This window comes from Ranitomeya variabilis, chromosome 4 (assembly GCF_051348905.1).
Source record: "Ranitomeya variabilis isolate aRanVar5 chromosome 4, aRanVar5.hap1, whole genome shotgun sequence".
Taxonomy (NCBI): domain Eukaryota; kingdom Metazoa; phylum Chordata; class Amphibia; order Anura; family Dendrobatidae; genus Ranitomeya; species Ranitomeya variabilis.
In genome coordinates this window covers 256,306,178-256,327,698 of record NC_135235.1, presented here as the reverse complement: position 1 = coordinate 256,327,698, position 21,521 = coordinate 256,306,178, and the positions used below count along the sequence as shown (strand labels likewise).

Sequence of the window (21,521 nt, the reverse complement as noted above, 5' to 3'; positions counted from 1 at the left end):
CTGAACTACTCAGCCATGCCAAAGGTGCACCATGTGCTGGGTTTGGACAGTCATATTGTGCTGAAAGACATTTGCGCTTAGTAAATAAATTTGGTGCATTTTTAGATTCTCCAATGATGAGCACAACTGTTATTTTGGAGCAAATCAATTATAAATCTGTTTAAAATTATTTGCACCAACATTAAGATACAATTTGCGCATCATAATTTTGATGTTTATACCTTGTGGCTCATCAATGGTTTTAGACACTTTTTCTGCCGCATTCAATAAGTGGGCATGGTTTAGCATAAAAAGGACCTGGCTTTGTGGGAAGATAGTAATTTATGCCAGAAATTACTGCAAAGTTGTGCCATCAATAAGTGGTGCAAAATTAGACAAAAGTGCCTAAAGCCGTGCCACTGTGGTGAATTACACATATCAGACTGTCTAGTGTGCTATTATACGGGAAGTGTGAAGAGCTCAGGAGTCCTGTGCTCTGGATACATCAGACCATGTTGGATTTCATCCACTTAGTTACACTGTATCCTCCTAGCCTTTGTGTAGTGCTACAAGCGGTGGGAGTTCTCCATTATGAAGGGTTTAGCTAAAGCCCCCTCTCCACCATCACACATCGGCCGGTGACTTCAGCAGAGTAGGGGTTAAGCACAGTACCTGCTGCTCGTCAGATCCCAGGAAATCTCTTTAATGAGGACGTCTCTGCTCCGCTCATCATTTTCCCCTTCCTGACAGTTTGTGCCTCTCTGAAGGTACGCTTCATTATTTAATGAGAGGGCCTAATTATCGCCTTATTTATCTCCCTGCCTAGCACAGTAATCGCTTCATTTTCTCATTACATTGTTCCAGAATGGAGTGAAAACAAATCCTAAAAAAGCCCGTAGACCTCTCTGTGTTGGGTTATTTACTGGTAATGAAGGCTCCTGACACCACCTCCACATGACAGCCCACATGCTCCCGGCATGGGTCACATCATCTCTGCTCATCTTCACTCAGGAACAAGGTGATACATTGTATATGTGCTCTTTACCTATTAACTGGACCCACGCGGCAATGCCAGGTCCCTAATTTGCCAAGGGTAACATGACTTTTGGATATGGGATGGACCCCACTTCATCTTAAAACCACCATAACTACTGTAAACCTAGGTACTAAAATAAATACACAAAACACATTATTTTGGTTGTCAAAATGGCCACAGCTTTTATTCAAATCACAGGATTAAATAATCACAGTAGGAGTCAGGTGGAGTGCTAGTACATTGGGATTCACAAGTACTGCGATATCCCCACCTGTCTGACATACAGCACCAGGACAGACAGCCATTAAGGGGCGGCACGCACTGGGTTGCCATTCAAGCAGAGCCAGTAAACTTTCAGGGCACCAATGAGCCTATTATCCTCACTCCTGTGCTTAACCACTGTGCCCGCCCCTGATTGATGTTACCATTAAAACGTCCTTGAGGCTGGCCACCAAAGCCGAGCCTGCTCACCACCATGAGGTTTTACATCCTCTATTAGTTAAAATGAGTCCACCTTAACTTGTCTGCAACTTCCACCTGACTCCTAAACCGCAAAGCCGTGACGGGTTATAAATTCCAAGTCTCATTTGCCACTTTTCTTTTTTTTTATAATAATTAAATCATTTTTGTAAACTTAAAAACTAGAAGTCCCTGCAAAAGAATTAATGGGACTAAACCTGGCAAACCTCCGACTCACAAAGAGTCATCCTACAGCGCTCAGGAGAGGAAAAAACCCCTGTGGAGGAAACCTCCAGGGAACCATGGCTTAAGGATTGCCCTTCCCTTGGGCTTAGAAGGTTACCACAAATAATATCTCTTTATGGCCAATATACAATTGAACCTGGTACAAGATATACAATGACAAATTAAAAAAATACAATAAAGCATCTATCATTATACAAGCAATAATTAAAAAGTTTTAGGACAGAGATTATAAACAGGGTGGGAGGGCGGGTAATGTTTCATCCTGTCCATCCTGTGAGAGAAAGAGGGAGAGCCAGAGTTGCCTCCCCTAATATAAGCCCCACCCTCCTCACAGTAATACACCAGGCATAAACATCTAATCTCCTTCCTCTTAAAGCAACAACACTCTTGTTTACAATCTACACCGCAATACAAACAAAAGCTGCAGGAGCTCTCGGTCCACCCATCACCAAGTCATGTCCACCTCCGCCTAGTCTCCAGTGGTTTCTTTTGTAACTATTACTTATTTAATTTTAAGAAGTAGTGGCCTTCAAAAACTCTATAAACTTTCTATTATATTTCTTTGGTGCATTATTGGAGGACTATATTGGGCTACAACTAGGATTAGTGATTCCAGTTTAGCTGCATTGTCTGTTGAAGTCTATGGTAATCTGAAATCCACCTTCTGCCTCATGGCTTAAACTGCTGCCATACTTTACACTGCATCTCTACTTGGGCAGATTGTAATCTGTGCAGAAAGTTTGCAGAAATGATTATAAATTATGAACTATACTATTACCGTAGTCATGACCTTGCCGTTTTTTGCAATTCTGACCAGTGTCCCTTTATGAGGTAATAACTCAGGAACGCTTCAACGGATCCTAGCGATTCTGAGATTGTTTTTTCGTGACATATTGGGCTTCATGTTAGTGGTAAATTTAGGTCGATAATTTCTGAGTTTATTTGTGAAAAAAACGGAAATTTGGCAAAAATTTTGAAAATTTCGCAATTTTCACATTTTGAATTTTTATTCTGTTAAACCAGAGAGTTATGTGACACAAAATAGTTAATAAATAACATTTCCCACATGTCTACTTTACATCAGCACAATTTTGGAAACAAATTTTTTTTTTGCTAGGAAGTTATAAGGGTTAAAATTTGACCAGTGATTTCTCATTTTTACAACAAAATTTACAAAACCATTTTTTTTAGGGACCACCTCACATTTGAAGTCAGTTTGAGGGTTCTATATGGCTAAAAATACCCAAAAGTGACACCATTCTAAAAACTGCACCCCTCAAGGTGCTCAAAACCACATTCAAGAAGTTTATTAACCCTTCAGGTGTTTCACAGCAGCAGAAGCAACATGGAAGTAAAAAATGAACATTTAACTTTTTAGTCACAAAAATGATCTTTTAGCAACAATTTTTTATTTTCCCAAGGGTAAAAGGAGAAACTGGACCACGAACGTTGTTGTCCAATTTGTCCTGAGTACGCTGATACCTCATATGTGGGGGTAAACCACTGTTTGGGCGCACGGCAGGGCTCGGAAGGGAAGGAGTGCCATTTGACTTTTTGAATGAAAAATTGGCTCCAATCTTTAGCGGACACCATGTCGCATTTGGAGAGCCCCCGTGTGCCTAAACATTGGAGCTCCCCCACAAGTGACCACATTTTGGAAACTAGACCCCCCAAGGAACTTATCTAGAAGCATAGTGAGCACTTTAAACCCCCAGGTGCTTCACAAATTGATCCGTAAAAATGAAAAAGTACTTTTTTTTCACAAAAAAAATATTTTAGCCTCAATTTTTTCATTTTCACATGGGCAACAGGATAAAATGGATCCTAAATTTTGTTGGGCAATTTCTCCTGAGTACACCAATACCTCACATGTGGGGGTAAACCACTGTTTGGGCACATGGTAAGGCTCAGAAGGAAAGGAGCGCCATTTGACTTTTTGAATGAAAAATTATCTCCATCGTTAGCGGACACCATGTCGCGTTTGGAAAGCCCCTGTGTGCCTAAACATTGGAGCTCCTCCACAAGTGACCCCATTTTGGAAACTAGACCCCCCAAGGAACTCATCTAGAGGCATAGTGAGCACTTTAAACCCCCAGGTGCTTCACAAATTAATCCGCAAAAATGAAAAAGTACTTTTTTTTCACACAAAATTTCTTTTAGCCTCAATTCTTTCATTTTCACATGGGCAACAGGATAAAATGGATCCTAAAATTTGTTGGGCAATTTCTCCTGAGTATGCCGATACCTCATATGTGGGGGTAAACCACTGTTTGGGTGCACGGCAAGGCTCGGAAGGGGAGGCGTGCCATTTGACTTTTTGAATGGAAAATTAGCTCCAATCGTTAGCGGACACCATGTCGCGTTTGGAGAGCCCCTGTGTGCCTAAACATTGGAGCTCCCCTACAAGTGACCCCATTTTGGAAACTAGACCCCCCAAGGAACTTATCTAGATGCATAGTGAGCACTTATAACCCCCAGGTGCTTCACAGAAGTTTATAACGCAGAGCCATGAAAATAAAAAAATAATTTTTCTTTCCTCAAAAATGATTTTTAGCCCAGAATTTTTTATTTTCCCAAGGGTAATAGGAGAAATTGGACCCCAAATGTTGTTGTCCAGTTTGTCCTGAGTACGATGATACCCCATATGTGGGGGTAAACCACTGTTTGGGCGCACGGCAGGGCTCGGAAGGGAAGGCACGCCATTTGGCTTTTTGAATGGAAAATTAGCTCCAATCATTAGCGGACACCATGTCGCGTTTGGAGAGCCCCTGTGTGCCTAAACATTGGAGCTCCCGCACAAGTGACCCCATTTTGGAAACTAGACCTCCCAAGGAACTAATCTAGATGTGTGGTGAGCACTTTGAACCCCCAAGTGCTTCACAGAAGTTTATAACGCAGAGCCATGAAAATAAAAAATAATTTTTCTTTTCTCAAAAATGATTTTTTAGCCCACAATTTTTTATTTTCCCAAGGGTAACAGGAGAAATTGGACCCCAAAAGTTGTTGTCCAGTTTCTCCTGAGTACGCTGATACCCCATATGTGGGGGTAAACCACTGTTTTGGCACACGTCGGGGTTCGGAAGGGAAGTAGTGACGTTTTGAAATGCAGACTTTGATGGAATGCTCTGCGGGCGTCAGGTTGCTTTTGCAGAGCCCCTGATGTGCCTAAACAGTAGGAACTCCCCACAATTGACTACATTTTGGAAACTAGACCACCAAGGGAACTTATCTAGATGTGTAGTGAGCACTTTGAACCCCCAAGTGCTTCACAGAAGTTTATAACGCAGAGCCGTGAAAATAAAAAATGTGTTTCCTTTCCTCAAAAATATTTTTTTAGCCCAGAATTTTTTTATTTTTGCAAGGGTAACAGGAGAAATTGGACCCCAAAAGTTGTTGTCCAGTTTCTCCTGAGTACGCTGATACCCCATATGTGGGGGTAAACCACTGTTTTGGCACACGTCGGGGTTCGGAAAGGAAGTAGTGACGTTTTGAAATGCAGACTTTGATGGAATGCTCTGCGGGCATCAGGTTGCGTTTGCAGAGTCCCTGATGTGCCTAAACAGTAGGAACTCCCCACAAGTGACTCCATTTTGGAAACTAAACCCCCAAGGGAACTTATCTAGATGTGTGGTGAGCACTTTGAACCCCCAAGTGCTTCACAGAAGTTTATAACGCAGAGCCATGAAAATAATAAATGTGTTTCCTTTCCTCAAAAATATTTTTTTAGCCCAGAATTTTTTTATTTTTGCAAGAGTAACAGGAGAAATTGGACCCCAAAAGTTGTTGTCCAGTTTCTCCTGAGTACGTTGATACCCAATATGTGGGGGTAAACCACTGTTTGGGCACATGCCGGGGCTCGGAAGGGAAGTAGTGACGTTTTGGAATGCAGACTTTGATGGAATGGTCTGCGGGCATCATGTTACGTTTGCAGAGCCCCTGATATGCCTAAACAGTAGAAACCCCCCACAAGTGACCCCATTTTGGAAACTAGACCCCCCAAGGAACTTATCTAGATGTGTGGCGAGCACGTTCAACCCCCAAGTGCTTCACAGAAGTTTACAACGCAGAGCCGTGAAAATAAAAAATCATTTTTCTTTCCTCAAAAAAGATGTTTTAGCAAGCAATTTTTTATTTTCACAAGGGTAACAGGAGAATTTGGACCCCAATATTTGTTGCCCAGTTTGTTGTGAGTACGCTGATACCTCATATGTGGGGGTAAACCACTGTTTGGGCACACGTCAGGGCTCGGAAGGGAAGTTGTTGTGAAATTGGATTCTGGGCTCCCCCGGTGGCCACTGGTGGAATTGAACTTGTGTTCATCATCCTCTCTGTTCACCTGTTCCCATCAGGATGTGGGAGTCTCTATATAACCTTGCTCCTCTGTCAGTTTCATGCCGGTCAACAATGTAATCAGAAGCCTTTCTTTGCATGTTCCTGCTACTAGACAACTCCCAGCTAAGTTGGACTTTCGTCCTTGTTTGTTTTTGCATTTTGTTCCAGTTCACAGCTGCTGTTTCGTTACTGTGTCTGGAAAGCTCTTGTGATCTGAAATTGCCACTCTGGTGTTATGAGTTAATACTAGAGTCTTAAAGTAATTTCTGGATGGTGTTTTGATAGGGTTTTCAGCTGACCATGAAAGTGCCCTTTCTGTCTTCCTGCTATCTAGTAAGCGGACCTCGATTTTGCTAAACCTATTTTCATACTACGTTTGTCATTTCATCTAAAATCACCGCCAATATATGTGGGGGCCTCTGTCTGCCTTTTGGGGAAATTTCTCTAGAGGTGAGCCAGGACTGTATTTTCCTCTGCTAGGATTAGTTAGTCCTCCGGCTGGCGCTGGGCGTCTAGGGATAAAACGTAGGCACGCTACCCGGCCACTGTTAATTGTGCGGCAGGTTTAGTTCATGGTCAGTTTAGATTCCATCTTCCAAGAGCTAGTTCTTATATATGCTGGGCTATGTTCTCTCGCCATTGAGAATCATGACAGTTTGACCGGCCCCAAAAGGGTTAAATTATTGGCTGAGAAAGGAGAGAAAAAAGAAGTCTGCTGAAAAATTTTTTTTTTTTTTCTCTAGTTCTGAGTGTGCTCATAATTTAATCACTTGCTAGTCTGCCTATACTGCAGCCTTCCTCTCTTTCTCTCCTTCTAATCCTTGAATGGCTCTGTGTTCACCTGTTTGAAATGGATCTTCAGAGTGTAGCTACAGGTTTGAATAATCTCGCCACGAAGGTACAAAATTTGCAAGATTTTGTTGTTCATGCACCTATGTCTGAACCTAGAATTCCTTTGCCTGAATTTTTTTCAGGGAATAGATCTTGCTTTCAAAATTTTAAAAATAATTGCAAATTGTTTTTGTCCCTGAAGTCTCGCTCTGCCGGAGATCCTGCACAGCAGGTCAGGATTGTAATTTCCTTGCTCCGGGGCAACCCTCAAGATTGGGCTTTTGCATTGACACCAGGGGATCCTGCGTTGCTCAATGTGGATGCGTTTTTTCTGGCCTTGGGGTTGCTTTATGAGGAACCTCATTTAGAGCTTCAGGCGGAAAAAGCTTTGATGTCCCTATCTCAGGGGCAAGATGAAGCTGAAATATACTGCCAAAAATTCCGTAAATGGTCTGTGCTTACTCAGTGGAATGAGTGCACCCTGGCGGCGATTTTCAGAGAAGGTCTCTCTGATGCCATTAAGGATGCTATGGTGGGGTTCCCTGTGCCTGCGGGTCTGAATGAGTCCATGACAATGGCTATTCAGATCGATAGGCGTCTGCGGGAGCGCAAACCTGTGCACCATTTGGCGGTGTCTACTGAGAAGACGCCAGAAAATATGCAATGTGATAGAATTCTGTCCAGAAGCGAGCGGCAGAATTTTAGACGAAAAAATGGGTTGTGCTTCTATTGTGGTGATTCAACTCATGTTATATCAGCATGCTCTAAGCGTACTAAGAAGCTTGACAAGTCTGTTTCAATTAGCACTTTACAGTCTAAGTTTATTCTATCTGTGACCCTGATTTGTTCTTTATCATCTATTACCGCGGACGCCTATGTCGACTCTGGCGCCGCTTTGAGTCTTATGGATTGGTCCTTTGCCAAACGCTGTGGGTATGATTTGGAGCCTTTGGAAGCTCCTATACCTCTGAAGGGGATTGACTCCACCCCATTGGCTAGTAATAAACCACAATACTGGACACAAGTAACTATGCGTATTAATCCGGATCACCAGGAGATTATTCGCTTTCTGGTGCTGTATAATCTACATGATGTTTTGGTGCTAGGATTGCCATGGCTGCAATCTCATAACCCAGTCCTCGACTGGAAAGCTATGTCTGTGTTAAGCTGGGGATGTAAAGGGACTCATGGGGACGTACCTTTGGTTTCCATTTCATCATCTATTCCCTCTGAGATTCCTGAATTCTTGTCTGACTATCGTGACGTTTTTGAAGAACCCAAGCTTGGTTCACTACCTCCGCACCGGGAGTGCGATTGTGCCATAGATTTGATCCCGGGTAGTAAATACCCTAAGGGTCGTTTATTTAATCTGTCTGTGCCTGAACACGCTGCTATGCGAGAATATATAAAGGAGTCCTTGGAAAAGGGACATATTCGTCCTTCGTCATCTCCCTTAGGAGCCGGTTTTTTCTTTGTGTCTAAGAAAGATGGCTCTTTGAGGCCGTGTATTGATTATCGGCTTTTGAATAAAATCACGGTTAAATATCAATATCCGTTACCACTGCTGACTGATTTGTTTGCTCGTATAAAGGGGGCCAAGTGGTTCTCTAAGATTGATCTCCGTGGGGCGTATAATTTGGTGCGAATCAAGCAGGGGGATGAGTGGAAAACCGCATTTAATACGCCCGAGGGCCACTTTGAGTATTTGGTGATGCCTTTTGGTCTTTCAAATGCCCCTTCAGTCTTCCAGTCCTTTATGCATGACATTTTCCGCGATTATTTGGATAAATTTATGATTGTGTATCTGGATGATATTCTGATTTTTTCGGATGACTGGGACTCTCATGTCCAGCAGGTCAGGAGGGTTTTTCAGGTTTTGCGGTCTAATTCCTTGTGTGTGAAGGGTTCTAAGTGCGTTTTTGGGGTTCAAAAGATTTCCTTCTTGGGATACATTTTTTCCCCCTCTTCCATCGAGATGGATCCTGTCAAGGTTCAGGCTATTTGTGATTGGACGCAACCCTCTTCTCTTAGGAGTCTTCAGAAATTTTTGGGCTTTGCTAACTTTTATCGTCGATTTATTGCTGGTTTTTCTGATGTTGTTAAACCATTGAGTGATTTGACTAAGAAGGGTGCTGATGTTGCTGATTGGTCCCCTGATGCTGTGGAGGCCTTTCGGGAGCTCAAGCGCCGCTTTTCTTCCGCCCCTGTGTTGCGTCAGCCTGATGTTGCTCTTCCTTTTCAGGTTGAGGTCGACGCTTCTGAAATCGGAGCTGGGGCGGTGTTGTCGCAGAGAAGTTCCGACTGCCCCGTGATGAGACCTTGTGCTTTTTTTTCCCGTAAATTTTCGCCCGCCGAGCGGAATTATGATATTGGGAATCGGGAGCTTTTGGCCATGAAGTGGGCTTTTGAGGAGTGGCGTCACTGGCTTGAGGGGGCCAGACATCAGGTGGTGGTATTGACTGACCACAAAAATTTAATTTACCTTGAGTCTGCCAGGCGCCTGAATCCTAGACAGGCGCGCTGGTCGTTGTTTTTCTCTCGGTTTAATTTTGTGGTGTCATACCTACCGGGTTCTAAGAATGTTAAGGCGGATGCCCTTTCTAGGAGTTTTGAGCCTGACTCCCCTGGTAATTCTGAGCCCACAGGTATCCTTAAGGATGGAGTGATATTGTCTGCCGTTTCTCCAGACCTGCGGCGGGCCTTGCAGGAGTTTCAGGCGGATAGACCGGATCGTTGCCCACCTGGTAGACTGTTTGTTCCTGATGATTGGACCAGTAGAGTCATCTCTGAGGTTCATTCTTCTGCGTTGGCAGGTCATCCTGGAATCTTTGGTACCAGGGATTTGGTGGCAAGGTCCTTCTGGTGGCCTTCCCTGTCACGAGATGTGCGAGGCTTTGTGCAGTCTTGTGACGTTTGTGCTCGGGCCAAGCCTTGTTGTTCTCGGGCTAGTGGATTGTTGTTGCCCTTGCCTATTCCGAAGAGGCCTTGGACGCACATCTCGATGGATTTTATTTCGGATCTGCCTGTTTCTCAGAAGATGTCTGTCATCTGGGTGGTGTGTGACCGTTTCTCTAAGATGGTCCATTTGGTTCCCTTGCCTAAGTTGCCTTCTTCTTCCGAGTTGGTTCCTCTGTTTTTTCAAAATGTTGTTCGTTTGCATGGTATTCCGGAGAATATCGTTTCTGACAGAGGGACCCAATTCGTGTCTAGATTTTGGCGGGCATTCTGTGCTAGGATGGGCATAGATTTGTCTTTTTCGTCTGCTTTCCATCCTCAGACTAATGGCCAGACCGAGCGGACTAATCAGACCTTGGAGACATATTTGAGGTGTTTTGTGTCTGCGGATCAGGATGATTGGGTTGCTTTTTTGCCATTGGCGGAGTTCGCCCTCAATAATCGGGCAAGCTCTGCCACCTTGGTGTCCCCGTTTTTCTGTAATTCGGGGTTTCATCCTCGATTTTCCTCCGGTCAGGTGGAATCTTCGGATTGTCCTGGAGTGGATGCTGTGGTGGAGAGGTTGCATCAGATTTGGGGGCAGGTAGTGGACAATTTGAAGTTGTCCCAGGAGAAGACTCAGCTTTTTGCCAACCGCCGTCGTCGTGTTGGTCCTCGGCTTTGTGTTGGGGACTTGGTGTGGTTGTCTTCTCGTTTTGTCCCTATGAGGGTTTCTTCTCCTAAGTTTAAGCCTCGGTTCATCGGCCCGTACAAGATATTGGAGATTCTTAACCCTGTGTCCTTCCGTTTGGACCTCCCTGCATCTTTTTCTATTCATAATGTTTTTCATCGGTCATTATTGCGCAGGTATGAGGTACCGGTTGTGCCTTCCGTTGAGCCTCCTGCTCCGGTGTTGGTTGAGGGTGAGTTGGAGTACGTTGTGGAAAAGATCTTAGACTCCCGTGTTTCCAGACGGAAACTCCAGTATCTGGTCAAATGGAAGGGATACGGTCAGGAGGATAATTCTTGGGTGACTGCCTCTGATGTTCATGCCTCCGATCTTGTCCGTGCCTTTCATAGGGCTCATCCTGATCGCCCTGGTGGTTCTGGTGAGGGTTCGGTGCCCCCTCCTTGAGGGGGGGGGTACTGTTGTGAAATTGGATTCTGGGCTCCCCCGGTGGCCACTGGTGGAATTGAACTTGTGTTCATCATCCTCTCTGTTCACCTGTTCCCATCAGGATGTGGGAGTCTCTATATAACCTTGCTCCTCTGTCAGTTTCATGCCGGTCAACAATGTAATCAGAAGCCTTTCTTTGCATGTTCCTGCTACTAGACAACTCCCAGCTAAGTTGGACTTTCGTCCTTGTTTGTTTTTGCATTTTGTTCCAGTTCACAGCTGCTGTTTCGTTACTGTGTCTGGAAAGCTCTTGTGATCTGAAATTGCCACTCTGGTGTTATGAGTTAATACTAGAGTCTTAAAGTAATTTCTGGATGGTGTTTTGATAGGGTTTTCAGCTGACCATGAAAGTGCCCTTTCTGTCTTCCTGCTATCTAGTAAGCGGACCTCGATTTTGCTAAACCTATTTTCATACTACGTTTGTCATTTCATCTAAAATCACCGCCAATATATGTGGGGGCCTCTGTCTGCCTTTTGGGGAAATTTCTCTAGAGGTGAGCCAGGACTGTATTTTCCTCTGCTAGGATTAGTTAGTCCTCCGGCTGGCGCTGGGCGTCTAGGGATAAAACGTAGGCACGCTACCCGGCCACTGTTAATTGTGCGGCAGGTTTAGTTCATGGTCAGTTTAGATTCCATCTTCCAAGAGCTAGTTCTTATATATGCTGGGCTATGTTCTCTCGCCATTGAGAATCATGACAGGAAGTAGTGACATTTGAAATGCAGACTTTGATGGAATGGTCTGCGGGCGTCACATTACATTTGCAGAGCCCCTGATGTGCCTAAACAGTAGAAACACCCCACAAGTGACCCCATTTTGGAAACTAGACCCCCGAAGGAACTTATCTAGATGTGTGGTGAGCACTTTCAACCCCCAAGTGCTTCACAGAAGTTTATAACGAAGAGCTGTGAAAATAAAAAATAATTGTTCTTTCCTCAAAAATTATGTTTAGCAAGTAATTTTTTATTTTTGCAAGGGTAACAGGAGAAATTGGACCCCAACAGTTGTTGCCCAGTTTGTCCTGAGTACGCTGGTACCCCAAATGTGGGGGTAAACCACTGTTTGGGCGCACGTCGGGGCTTGGAAGGGCGGGAGCACCATTTGACTTTTTGAACGCAAGATTGGCTGGAATCAATGGTGGCGCCATGTTGCGTTTGGAGACCCCTGATGTGCCTAAACAGTGGAAACCCCTCAATTCTAACTTCAACACTAACCCCAACACACCCCTAATCCTAATCCCAACTGTAGCCATAACCCTAATCACAACCCTAACCCCAACACACCCCTAACCACAACCCTAACCGCAACACAACCGTAACCCTAATTCCAACCCTAATCCTAACCCTAATCCCAACCGTAACCCTAATCCCAACCCTAACCACAACTGTAACCCCAACACACCCCTAACCCTATCCGTAACCCTAACCACAAGCCTAATCTTAACCCTATTTCAAACCCTAGCCCTAATTCCAACCCTAACTCTAATTCCAACCCTAACCCTAAGGCTATGTGCCCACGTTGCGGATTCATGTGAGATTTTTCCGCACGATTTTTGAAAAATCTGCAGGTAAAAGGCACTGCGTTTTGCCTGCGGATTTACAGCAGATTTCCAGTGTTTTTTTGTGCGGATTTCACCTGCGGATTCCTATTGAGGAACAGGTGTAAAACGCTGCGGAATCCGCACAAAGAATTGACATGCTGCGGAAAATACAATGCAGCGTTTCTGCACGGAATTTTCCGCACCATGGGCACAGCGGATTTGGTTTTCCTTAGGTGTACATGGTACTGTAAACCTGATGGAAAACTGCTTCGAATTCGCAGCGGCCAATCCGCTGCGGATCCGCGCCCAATCCGCTGCCAATCCGCTGCAGATCCGCGGCCAATCCGCTGCGGATACGCTGCCGATCCGCTGCGGATCCGCGGCCGATCCGCTGCCGATCCGCGGCCGATCCGCTGCCGATCCGCGGCCGATCCGCTGCGGATCCGCGGCCGATCCGCTGCCGATCCGCGGCCGATCCGCTGCGGATCCGCGGCCGATCCGCTGCCGATCCGCGGCCGATCCGCTGCGGATCCGCGGCCGATCCGCTGCGGATCCGCGGCCGATCCGCTGCCGATCCGCTGCCGATCCCCTGCGGATCCGCGGCCGATCCGCTGCCGATCCGCGGCCGATCCGCTGCGGATCCGCGGCCGATCCGCTGCGGATCCGCGGCCGATCCGCTCTGTGTGCACATGCCATAACCCTACCCCTAACCCTAACCCTACCCGTAACCCTAACCCTACCCCTAACCCTACCCCTAGTTCTAACCCTAGTTCTAACCCTAACCCTAGTGGAAAAAGAAAAAAAAATATTTTCTTTATTTTATTATTGTCCCTACCTATGGGGGTGATAAAGGGGGGGGTTTATTTATTATTTTTTTATTTTGATCGCTGTGGTAGAACCTACCACAGCGATCAAAATGTACTTGTAACGAATCTGCCAGCCGGCAGATTCTTTGGGCGCACTGAGCATGCGCCCGCCATCTTGGAAGATGGCGGCGCCCAGGGAGAAGACGGACCGACTTCGGGAGGATCGGTAAGTATGAGGGGATGGTGGGGGGGTGGATCGGAGCACAGGGGGGGGGATCGGAGGACGGGGGGAGCGGACAGGAGCACGGGGGAGCGGACAGGAGCACGGGGGAGCGAACAGGGGGACGGAGGGGGGTACCGGACAGAACGGAGGATTGGGGAGGAGATCGGGGGCGGTGGGGGGGGGCCAGAACATGATTTCCAGCCATGGCAGATGCTATTGCAGCATCGGCCATGGCTGGATTGCAATATTTCACCATTTTCATAGGTGAAATATTGCAAATTGCTCTGATTGGCTGTTGCACTTTCAACAGCCAATCAGAGCGATCGTAGCCACGTGGGGGCAAAGCCACCCCCCCTAGGCTGAAGTACAACTCCCCCTCTCCCTGCAGATCGGGTAAAATAGGAATTAACCCTTTCACCCGATCTGCAGGGATGCGATCATTCCATGACGCCACATAGGCGTCATGGGTCGGGAAGGGGTTAACTATATAGCCGAAAACCACAGATTGAGGGAATGAGATTTTGCAGTTATACCTTATACTAACTGTGGTGAAATATGTATAGGTATATATGTGTGTAGTGACATATGTCTAGGGGTCTAGGGTTATATGTGTAACTAGCAGTAGTTGAACATCTGTCCTGAAACTGCAGGCCTCACAAAGGTCACAGCATACATATCTTGAGAAGACAGACTACTGTCTCCACTCTTGCCAGGAGGTCATGCTGGGAATCAAGAAAAAGGAAAACATTTGACACCTCCTAGCTCTTTGAAGAGAGATGTCAATTACAGCCTGACACTATCTATGTGTGAGAACTTTTACACAGGGAATCTCAGAGCAAATAATATATTGTTTGGAGGAGGGGAGCGGCCACGGTCCAATCAAAAACAAGCAATTATAATATTAACCTGAGGGGCTGGTCTAGAAATCTGACCTCCAGGTAAATCTATAAATTAGGCCTGTATACATAGAATCATATTCACATGTGAGGGCAGCCCTGGGAAGCTGATGTGTTCCACCAACTCCATATTCACCTCCCCTCAGGAAGCAGAAAGCAGACTACAAAGTTAGACGTTTCTGTAAGTTTTCTCCTGTTTATTTTATACTGTTTTGCATACCTGTAAGTCTTTTAATTATATTTTTATACCTTTTTCTTACTGTAAGCACTGAAACTTTTTGTATTAAAGCATAAAGCTTTAACAAGTTGAACCTTGAATGTTCTAAAAGAATCCATAGCCCTAAACTGTATGATCCGCATGAGTGGTAGACAGTATTAGTAATTTCCGGGACTCATCGCCCGTGTATTCGGTGAGTGGTGGAAGCGTGTATGAGCGGATGTGTGGCCTGGGTCGGTGTGTGATTTATGCTTCCATTACAGCATAGGACAGAGGTTGAAAGCTGGACTGAGAGAGGGGAGATAGATGTACCCTTGCAGGCACAACCCCCAAGGCACGTGCTGAGAGCGAGTACGTGACAAATTAGTGACAACACGGAGTGGGATCCGTGACACTAACTGTAATTTTTTTGCATATTCCCCAAGAGAAAACGTCTAAATATAAAGTACTGTAAGCCCTTACAAAAATATGATTAAAAAAAGGCAATAAACACATGGCCCGCTGCCGTCACTTCTGACAGTCTGGTTACCATGGATATGCCGTTTCTACCAGTTGTTGCTTTTTATATAGTGTGTCAGGCTGCTTCATAGCAACCAGTCTGTCAGGTCCACAGCTCGGGGGGGGGGGGGGGGTGTAGGGGGAATATGGTGCTGCAGGACGGCCTCAATTACAAAATGTAACATGACTGAGAAAATAAGTATCCTTATAACAGTACAGTAACTTTGCACCGTCTCATCACACTGAAAAGTAATTAAATAAAATAAGAGATAGGAAAAAAAAAGAGTTCAGATACAACCGATACCTGGCAGACATGGCAGACATGTGGATGAGCTCCAAGTAGAGAAGAATCCAGGAGGGCAATCAACACAGCGAGTGCGATTCTCTGCTGACTCCTGTCCTGGAGGACATAGCTGGAATGAAAGAACCAACAGTAAGAATTGCACAGCCCCATAGACCTCTAGTGTTCTCTGTGTTTTTTGGATTTCTGCATAATGAAAATTTCTGCATATTTGTTATTAGCTTAGTTAGTTTACAAGTTCTCTGCTTGCTTTCAGTGTATCTGACGCATTTTACTGGCACGGATAGATTGTAGCCACACATAAATTAAGAAAAGTTTTAGGTTTTGGAATGCAATGTTTCCATTCCCTGACAGCAGATATGGTTCAAACTGTAAAACCTCAAAATCTTTCATAGATCCACAGTAAGATTTTAATTTTCTATATGCAGATTTTGCTTGAGATTTAAGCCTTACTACACACGTAGCAGCTGCGAAATTGATCACTGCCATGCTGCGCTAATAGCAAAGCGGCCTCAGCACTTTACGATATTTGCATGGCAGTGCTGTGAGCAATCACTGTGAATAGTGTATGAGCGGTACACTAATGTCGTAGCTGCCCGTAACCTGTCAAGTTGGAGGCTGAAATACAAGGAGATAATCTGCAAAAGAACAAACACACAGCAGACTTACATAAAAATAGAAATAATAAAAAACTGCATGCAAGTGAATGCGATTTCTAAGAGCTTCAGAAATCCGCAGTTAAAATCAGCAACAATTATATTAAATCAAAGTGTATAATATTGAAAACTCCTTTAAATAATTATTTCCCCCAAAATAAAAGACCCAAGCAAATATAAATGCTAAGGTCATATTCTTACACCAAGTTTTTAGAAATTGCAATGCACTTATTAAAATGCAACTACAAACCTTCCAGTCTCGACCGTCTGGACACACAAATCCATCAGGACAAGGGAAACAGTGCAGCTCGCCTTCCCTGGAGTAATAGCCGGGGCTGCAGGGATTTAATAGACCAGAAGTGGGATCACAGGAGTAGCCAGATGGGCACGGTCTGCAGGTCAGGCCAGAGTCCAAATTAATGAAACCCATTGGGCAGTCCTATGGGAAAAACAAAGGTGGCAATGAATCAGAGAACAGAATGTAGTACACATGAAATCAAATATGGTCTTCACCTTACCTGGCAATCTATTAGGTTACTTTTCCCTGGATTAGGGTTCACTGTACCCGCTGGGCATGGTCTCAGTGCCGCAAAGCCTCCTGGGCAGCTAGAAGACGAGACATTATTAGAGACGCTCTTCTATGAACCTATACAGAATCTTGCACATTCACCTAGGACTCTTACACTGTGGAATTTTCTCAGCGTAAAATCTACAGCAAAATCCACAGTGGCATAGACCTCTATGAATTTTATTGTGAACATTTGGGGCTTTACACCACATTTCACCTTTTGCATTGCAAATATAGATTGACTTGCAGCGGATTTTACACCCTCTAGCGCCATTGATTTTAAGCTGCATATTTTATCTGTGGTTTGTGGATGTTTTTTAAAGCTGTGGATTTTCTGCATGCAAATAAAAATCTGCCCTGAGACTGGTGCAAATTGATAAAAATCGACAGCATTCTGCAAAAATCTACACGTCACTAATCAGCAGGAAAAATATCCGCAGCATGTGGATGAGATTTGATGACATTGACTTCTCAAATCAGCAGCAAATCCAACCATTGAGAACTCAGTCCATGCCTTCATGTAAAATCAGAGGCATATAGGAGGTACTATATGCCGCGCCCCAGAGTCCTGGTCGTTGCAGTACTGTGGCTCCGCCGCTAAGGGGGGCTATGGTACGTCTGATGGCACTGAAGGAGTTCATCTAACCAGGTATCACATACACCAATACATTTCACAGTCGGGCCTCCAGGGGGAGCTAAGGGTGCTATTTATTAGGCCACTCCTCACCGTGTGGGTAAACTGGGGGTCAGGCAGGAAGTTAGTTCAGAAAGCTGACTGGGTTGGAACCAGGCAACACCTTGTGGCAGAGGGTGTTGTGGGGAAGATTCGGTAGGGTCCCTGTCAGGTTTGGGACCCTGACAGAGGCCTGGCTACAGGAAAGAACGTCACGGGACCGTGCCTGCTCAGCATAGCGGCGGTGCCCTAAGAAAGGATCAGAAGCGAGATATATTGTGCTGAGTGAGAAACGAGATCAAAGCAAGAAGGAGATTACCAGTAGGAGTCGTGCTGTAAGATCGAGGCAACATCCTACTGAGGCGCACAACCGGCGGCCGGAACGCCGAGGAAGTATTCATATATCTAGCTCCAAGCAATACTTCAAACCAACGGCAGGACAGTCAGTCACAGGCGGGCTGTCTCACCTAAATCACCTATGCAGACTTGAGGGGCAACCTGTGGAGAGGGGCGACTCTAGGGTCCCGGAAGAGCTCCGAGCCTACCCGTCATACGGGTGCGTCGCAACCATAACACCGGGAGGGACGGAGGATTAGCAGAACATCATCTAATCGAGTTGTTGTGAGGGAACACGAGAAACAGACACAACAGTTGTGGGGACTATCCCATAAGCACAGCAGGGGAGGACCACAACACACAAGCGCTAGAAGGTAGGCACAGATTTCCACCTGCAAAGAGAACTCTGGAGGTGCCATTGGACCGGCCGGACTTGCGCAGCCTGGTGAACCGTATTCCAGACTGAGGACCCAGAGACCTTCAGTAAAGAGGTAAAGAGACTGCAACCTGGTGTCCTCGTTATTTACAGCACCGCACCACCACCACCATCCACATCCATCACATCTATTACTGTACGCCCCTCAGCAGGGTCACGGACCGGGTCTAGCCACCGTGACAACCCCAGAGCAGAGACTCAGAGGCCCGGTACCGGGTACCCCTCGGCCCTGTGGCAGTGGGGGCGCTACACTATAGGTCCCCCATAGAAGTCTACGGAGCCTGACACTACAACAATGGGACGTTGGGAGCCTTCACTTGAATTATTAGGGATATTGAGTCAGAATGAGGGCACTGCCACCCGCTATGCAATCAGAAAAGCTTTTACTACATAAAAGTTAATTTATCATTTTTGCTGTAATGGAAGGCGGTGGAGGATTGGGCAGGATATTAGCATGTCTTGTCATCTGAGCTACTTTACACATAATTACAGTGATGCTAGATAAACGTGTATCTGCTGTACTCAGCAGCAGCACGTCCCCCCGGGCGCTTGCCATTATACACATATAAGAATGTAGGACAGATAAATTGAGGAATAAATGGGAAAAAAAAAAAATCCTTCCCTCCAAGATGGTTTCACGTAATCAATATCAGCAGATGTACCAGTGACCTCCCAGATATATTGTATCCATCAATCACAGATCGTGTGATTTACGCAGAGAAATACAGAAAATATGAATGAGACAAAGGGAATTTTATTAATGGAACAGAATAATATGTCAGGTTTGTGGGGTCTCCGGGGACGTTTCTCCTGCAGCTGGAGTCAAACTCAAGCGTCAAACCAAGTAACACTGAATACTAAAATATCAGCAAGATCAATGGAAGGAGTGGTGCGATAATATGGGACACATCACGTCGTGGCATGATTGAATGGGAACAGTTTAATACCGCAGGCAAGCTTGTAATAACTAGGAAAACTAGACATGTGTTTAGGGCAGCACTGCAATACTATACCTAAAAATATCATAAACCCAATATCAATGCAATTAGCAAGACATAGAATTAGTGAGTTTTATTGCACTGCGATAAGAGGATTGTCCTCAATTAGGAAAATCTGGCTGATTTTTTGCAGACTAGCTCCATACTTGTCTACGGGTCCAATGTGGTATTATAGCTCGGTGCCATTCACTATATGGAGCTGAGCTGCAACACAATCCCCGATCTGTGAACAGGGACAGAGCAATTTCTGAAAAAGAACAGACATGTTTTGGTAACACTGGTTAACCCCTTTAATCCAAAGCGAAAAATGGTCCAGCATTTTAGGATATGCTGGACTTACAGGGGTTACCCGGTGCTGCTCACTTCAGCCCCAGACATTATAACCCCATAGACCTGCTGAGTAGTATGCAGGATGGCAGGTACTGTGCTTATGTCTTGTGCACTAGCATACGACATGAGCATGACACCTGTCGGCTGCCAATGATGCAAGTATATAGAGTTTCAACGTCATCTTCCACCCCTGATATGGAAATGAGCAGCGTCGGTTAACCCCTTTCACCCATGCTGGATCATCACAAAGTCTGAATTATCAAGGGAAAATTCTCAAAACGAGTTGAGGTTTTGTTGGTCAAATGCATTTACTTCAGAGAGCTGAGCTGCAGCACCAGACACGATTTGTGGACAGGTCTGTTTTTATAAAGTCAGACAATTATTTGTGAGCCTGTTCTACCCCTTTAAGTAAAGTGGGTTTGGATTTGGGGAGTTGCCTCTGCCACTGTACCTGTCCGTGTGACTAGGTTTCCGTCTGGTTTCAGATCGGGTTGCAAAGTATTGCAAAATCAAGGGTGCCTTCTTTAAAAAAAACTGTTACCGCTGTCTACAAATTGCATCTAGTATTGCAGCTCAGCTCCAAGTAACTGAATGGCAGAGAGCTGCAGTACCACACATGGCCAGTAGATAGGTATGGTGCTGTTACTGGAAGAAGGCAGCCATGTTTTTCTAACATCTAAGTAGAGCAGGAAGGGGTATCCTGCAGACTAGATCCATAGTCATTGACTAGTGGCTCACTGAGTGGCACCTTAGGCGGTCACATAATATCTGCAGCCCCATGTACCATTTCATATTCTAATGGTGTTAACATCATAAGTTTCCCCTGCCTCGATAACAGATGTGTGACAGCAGTTTAAACTGTTATTTCCGTCTTCATAGATGGATAAGGTCGGATAGTGCTTGTAAACATAAGCACTTTTGCAATTTACTGCTTATTAAAATTTTCAGCCGTTCTTGAAATATATTCTTTTGTTTACAGCTCGTTGCTTAGGAGACCGGCCACCGCTGCCATTTTGTCTTGTAATCAGTTAACTGAAACTGGCTGGGTTTATGAGGTTACCATGCACTCCAGCGATCCCAAACAGGTTAAAAACAGTGCTGGCAAGTTCAATAGAAAGGAGCTTGTAAGCACTGCATGCGCGTGTTCCGCTGTCCAGCAGTAGTGGTCGGACTCCAAAGCAACCTGCTGTAAACAGAATAACAGAATAGAATTAATACCTTCAAAACAGATAAAAATTTGCAATAATGAGTAAATTGAAAAATTGCTTGTTTTTTTAAAAAAATATCCAACAATACCCATTTATGAGAATGTGAATATCTCTTTAGAAATTGCAACAAAGTAAGAAATCAATATAAATATTGAGCTTGACACGATATCTGTGCGTACCCAGCAGTATGCAGCCCGATGGCACAGCAATAGAAACTCTCACATTGTGATGAAAATGTGAACAAGTATTGAAAATGATTAGAAAGAACATGTTTCTTAAGGAGAATATATTCTGAAAAAAATGGAAGGAGCGAATATACTGTACATAAATAATCTATACTCTTTCCACTTACTAAAATCCAGGGGGGCACTCCCAGCAGCTGCCAGAGGAAAAGTGCGTGCCTGCCGGGCAGTCCAGGTGACAGTCACAATTGGGATGGTACCCAGGAGATTGACACCGAACACCTAAGGAAACAAAGAGAGGCGTCTTCCATCTTTATATTAGTGAGGATATGTCACGTAGAGGCGTCTATAAATCTCATTACCTGCCTCATTCCTCTCTGTCTCATTATACCTCATTTCTTCAAACTCCCTCCAATTCTCCCTGCTCTCCTCGCCATTCATTTCCATTTTATTCTCTATAGTAAATCCATCATTCCAGAAGATTTATGGATTTTAATATTGGTCATGCCACAGGCTGTGCCACTCATTACTGTCCTCAGGGAATTTTGCAAACGTCCTTTGGGAGCCAAAGTAAATTTTACACATGAATGAGGCATATCTCTTTCCCTTTCAGCAGTCTGGACACTGAGACTCTTACAATGTAACAGTTTGTGGCAAGTGG

General features: G+C 45.0%; 1 protein-coding gene across 10 annotated transcripts in view; it reads right to left on the bottom strand.

The window, feature by feature from the left end:
* The window catches only part of LOC143764221 (uncharacterized), a 321,683-nt gene that overhangs the window by 235,230 nt on the left and 64,932 nt on the right, over positions 1–21,521 (bottom strand). For all 10 annotated transcript variants that reach the window (XM_077249606.1, XM_077249602.1, XM_077249607.1 and 7 more), the window contains 4 exons: positions 21,031–21,142; positions 16,648–16,735; positions 16,380–16,568; positions 15,477–15,585 (listed from right to left, as the gene is read on the bottom strand). In XM_077249606.1, coding sequence (XP_077105721.1) covers positions 15,477–15,585; positions 16,380–16,559 — 289 coding nt within the window. In that variant the 5' untranslated portion in view covers positions 16,560–16,568; positions 16,648–16,735; positions 21,031–21,142. The remainder of the gene's footprint in view (positions 1–15,476; positions 15,586–16,379; positions 16,569–16,647; positions 16,736–21,030; positions 21,143–21,521) is intronic.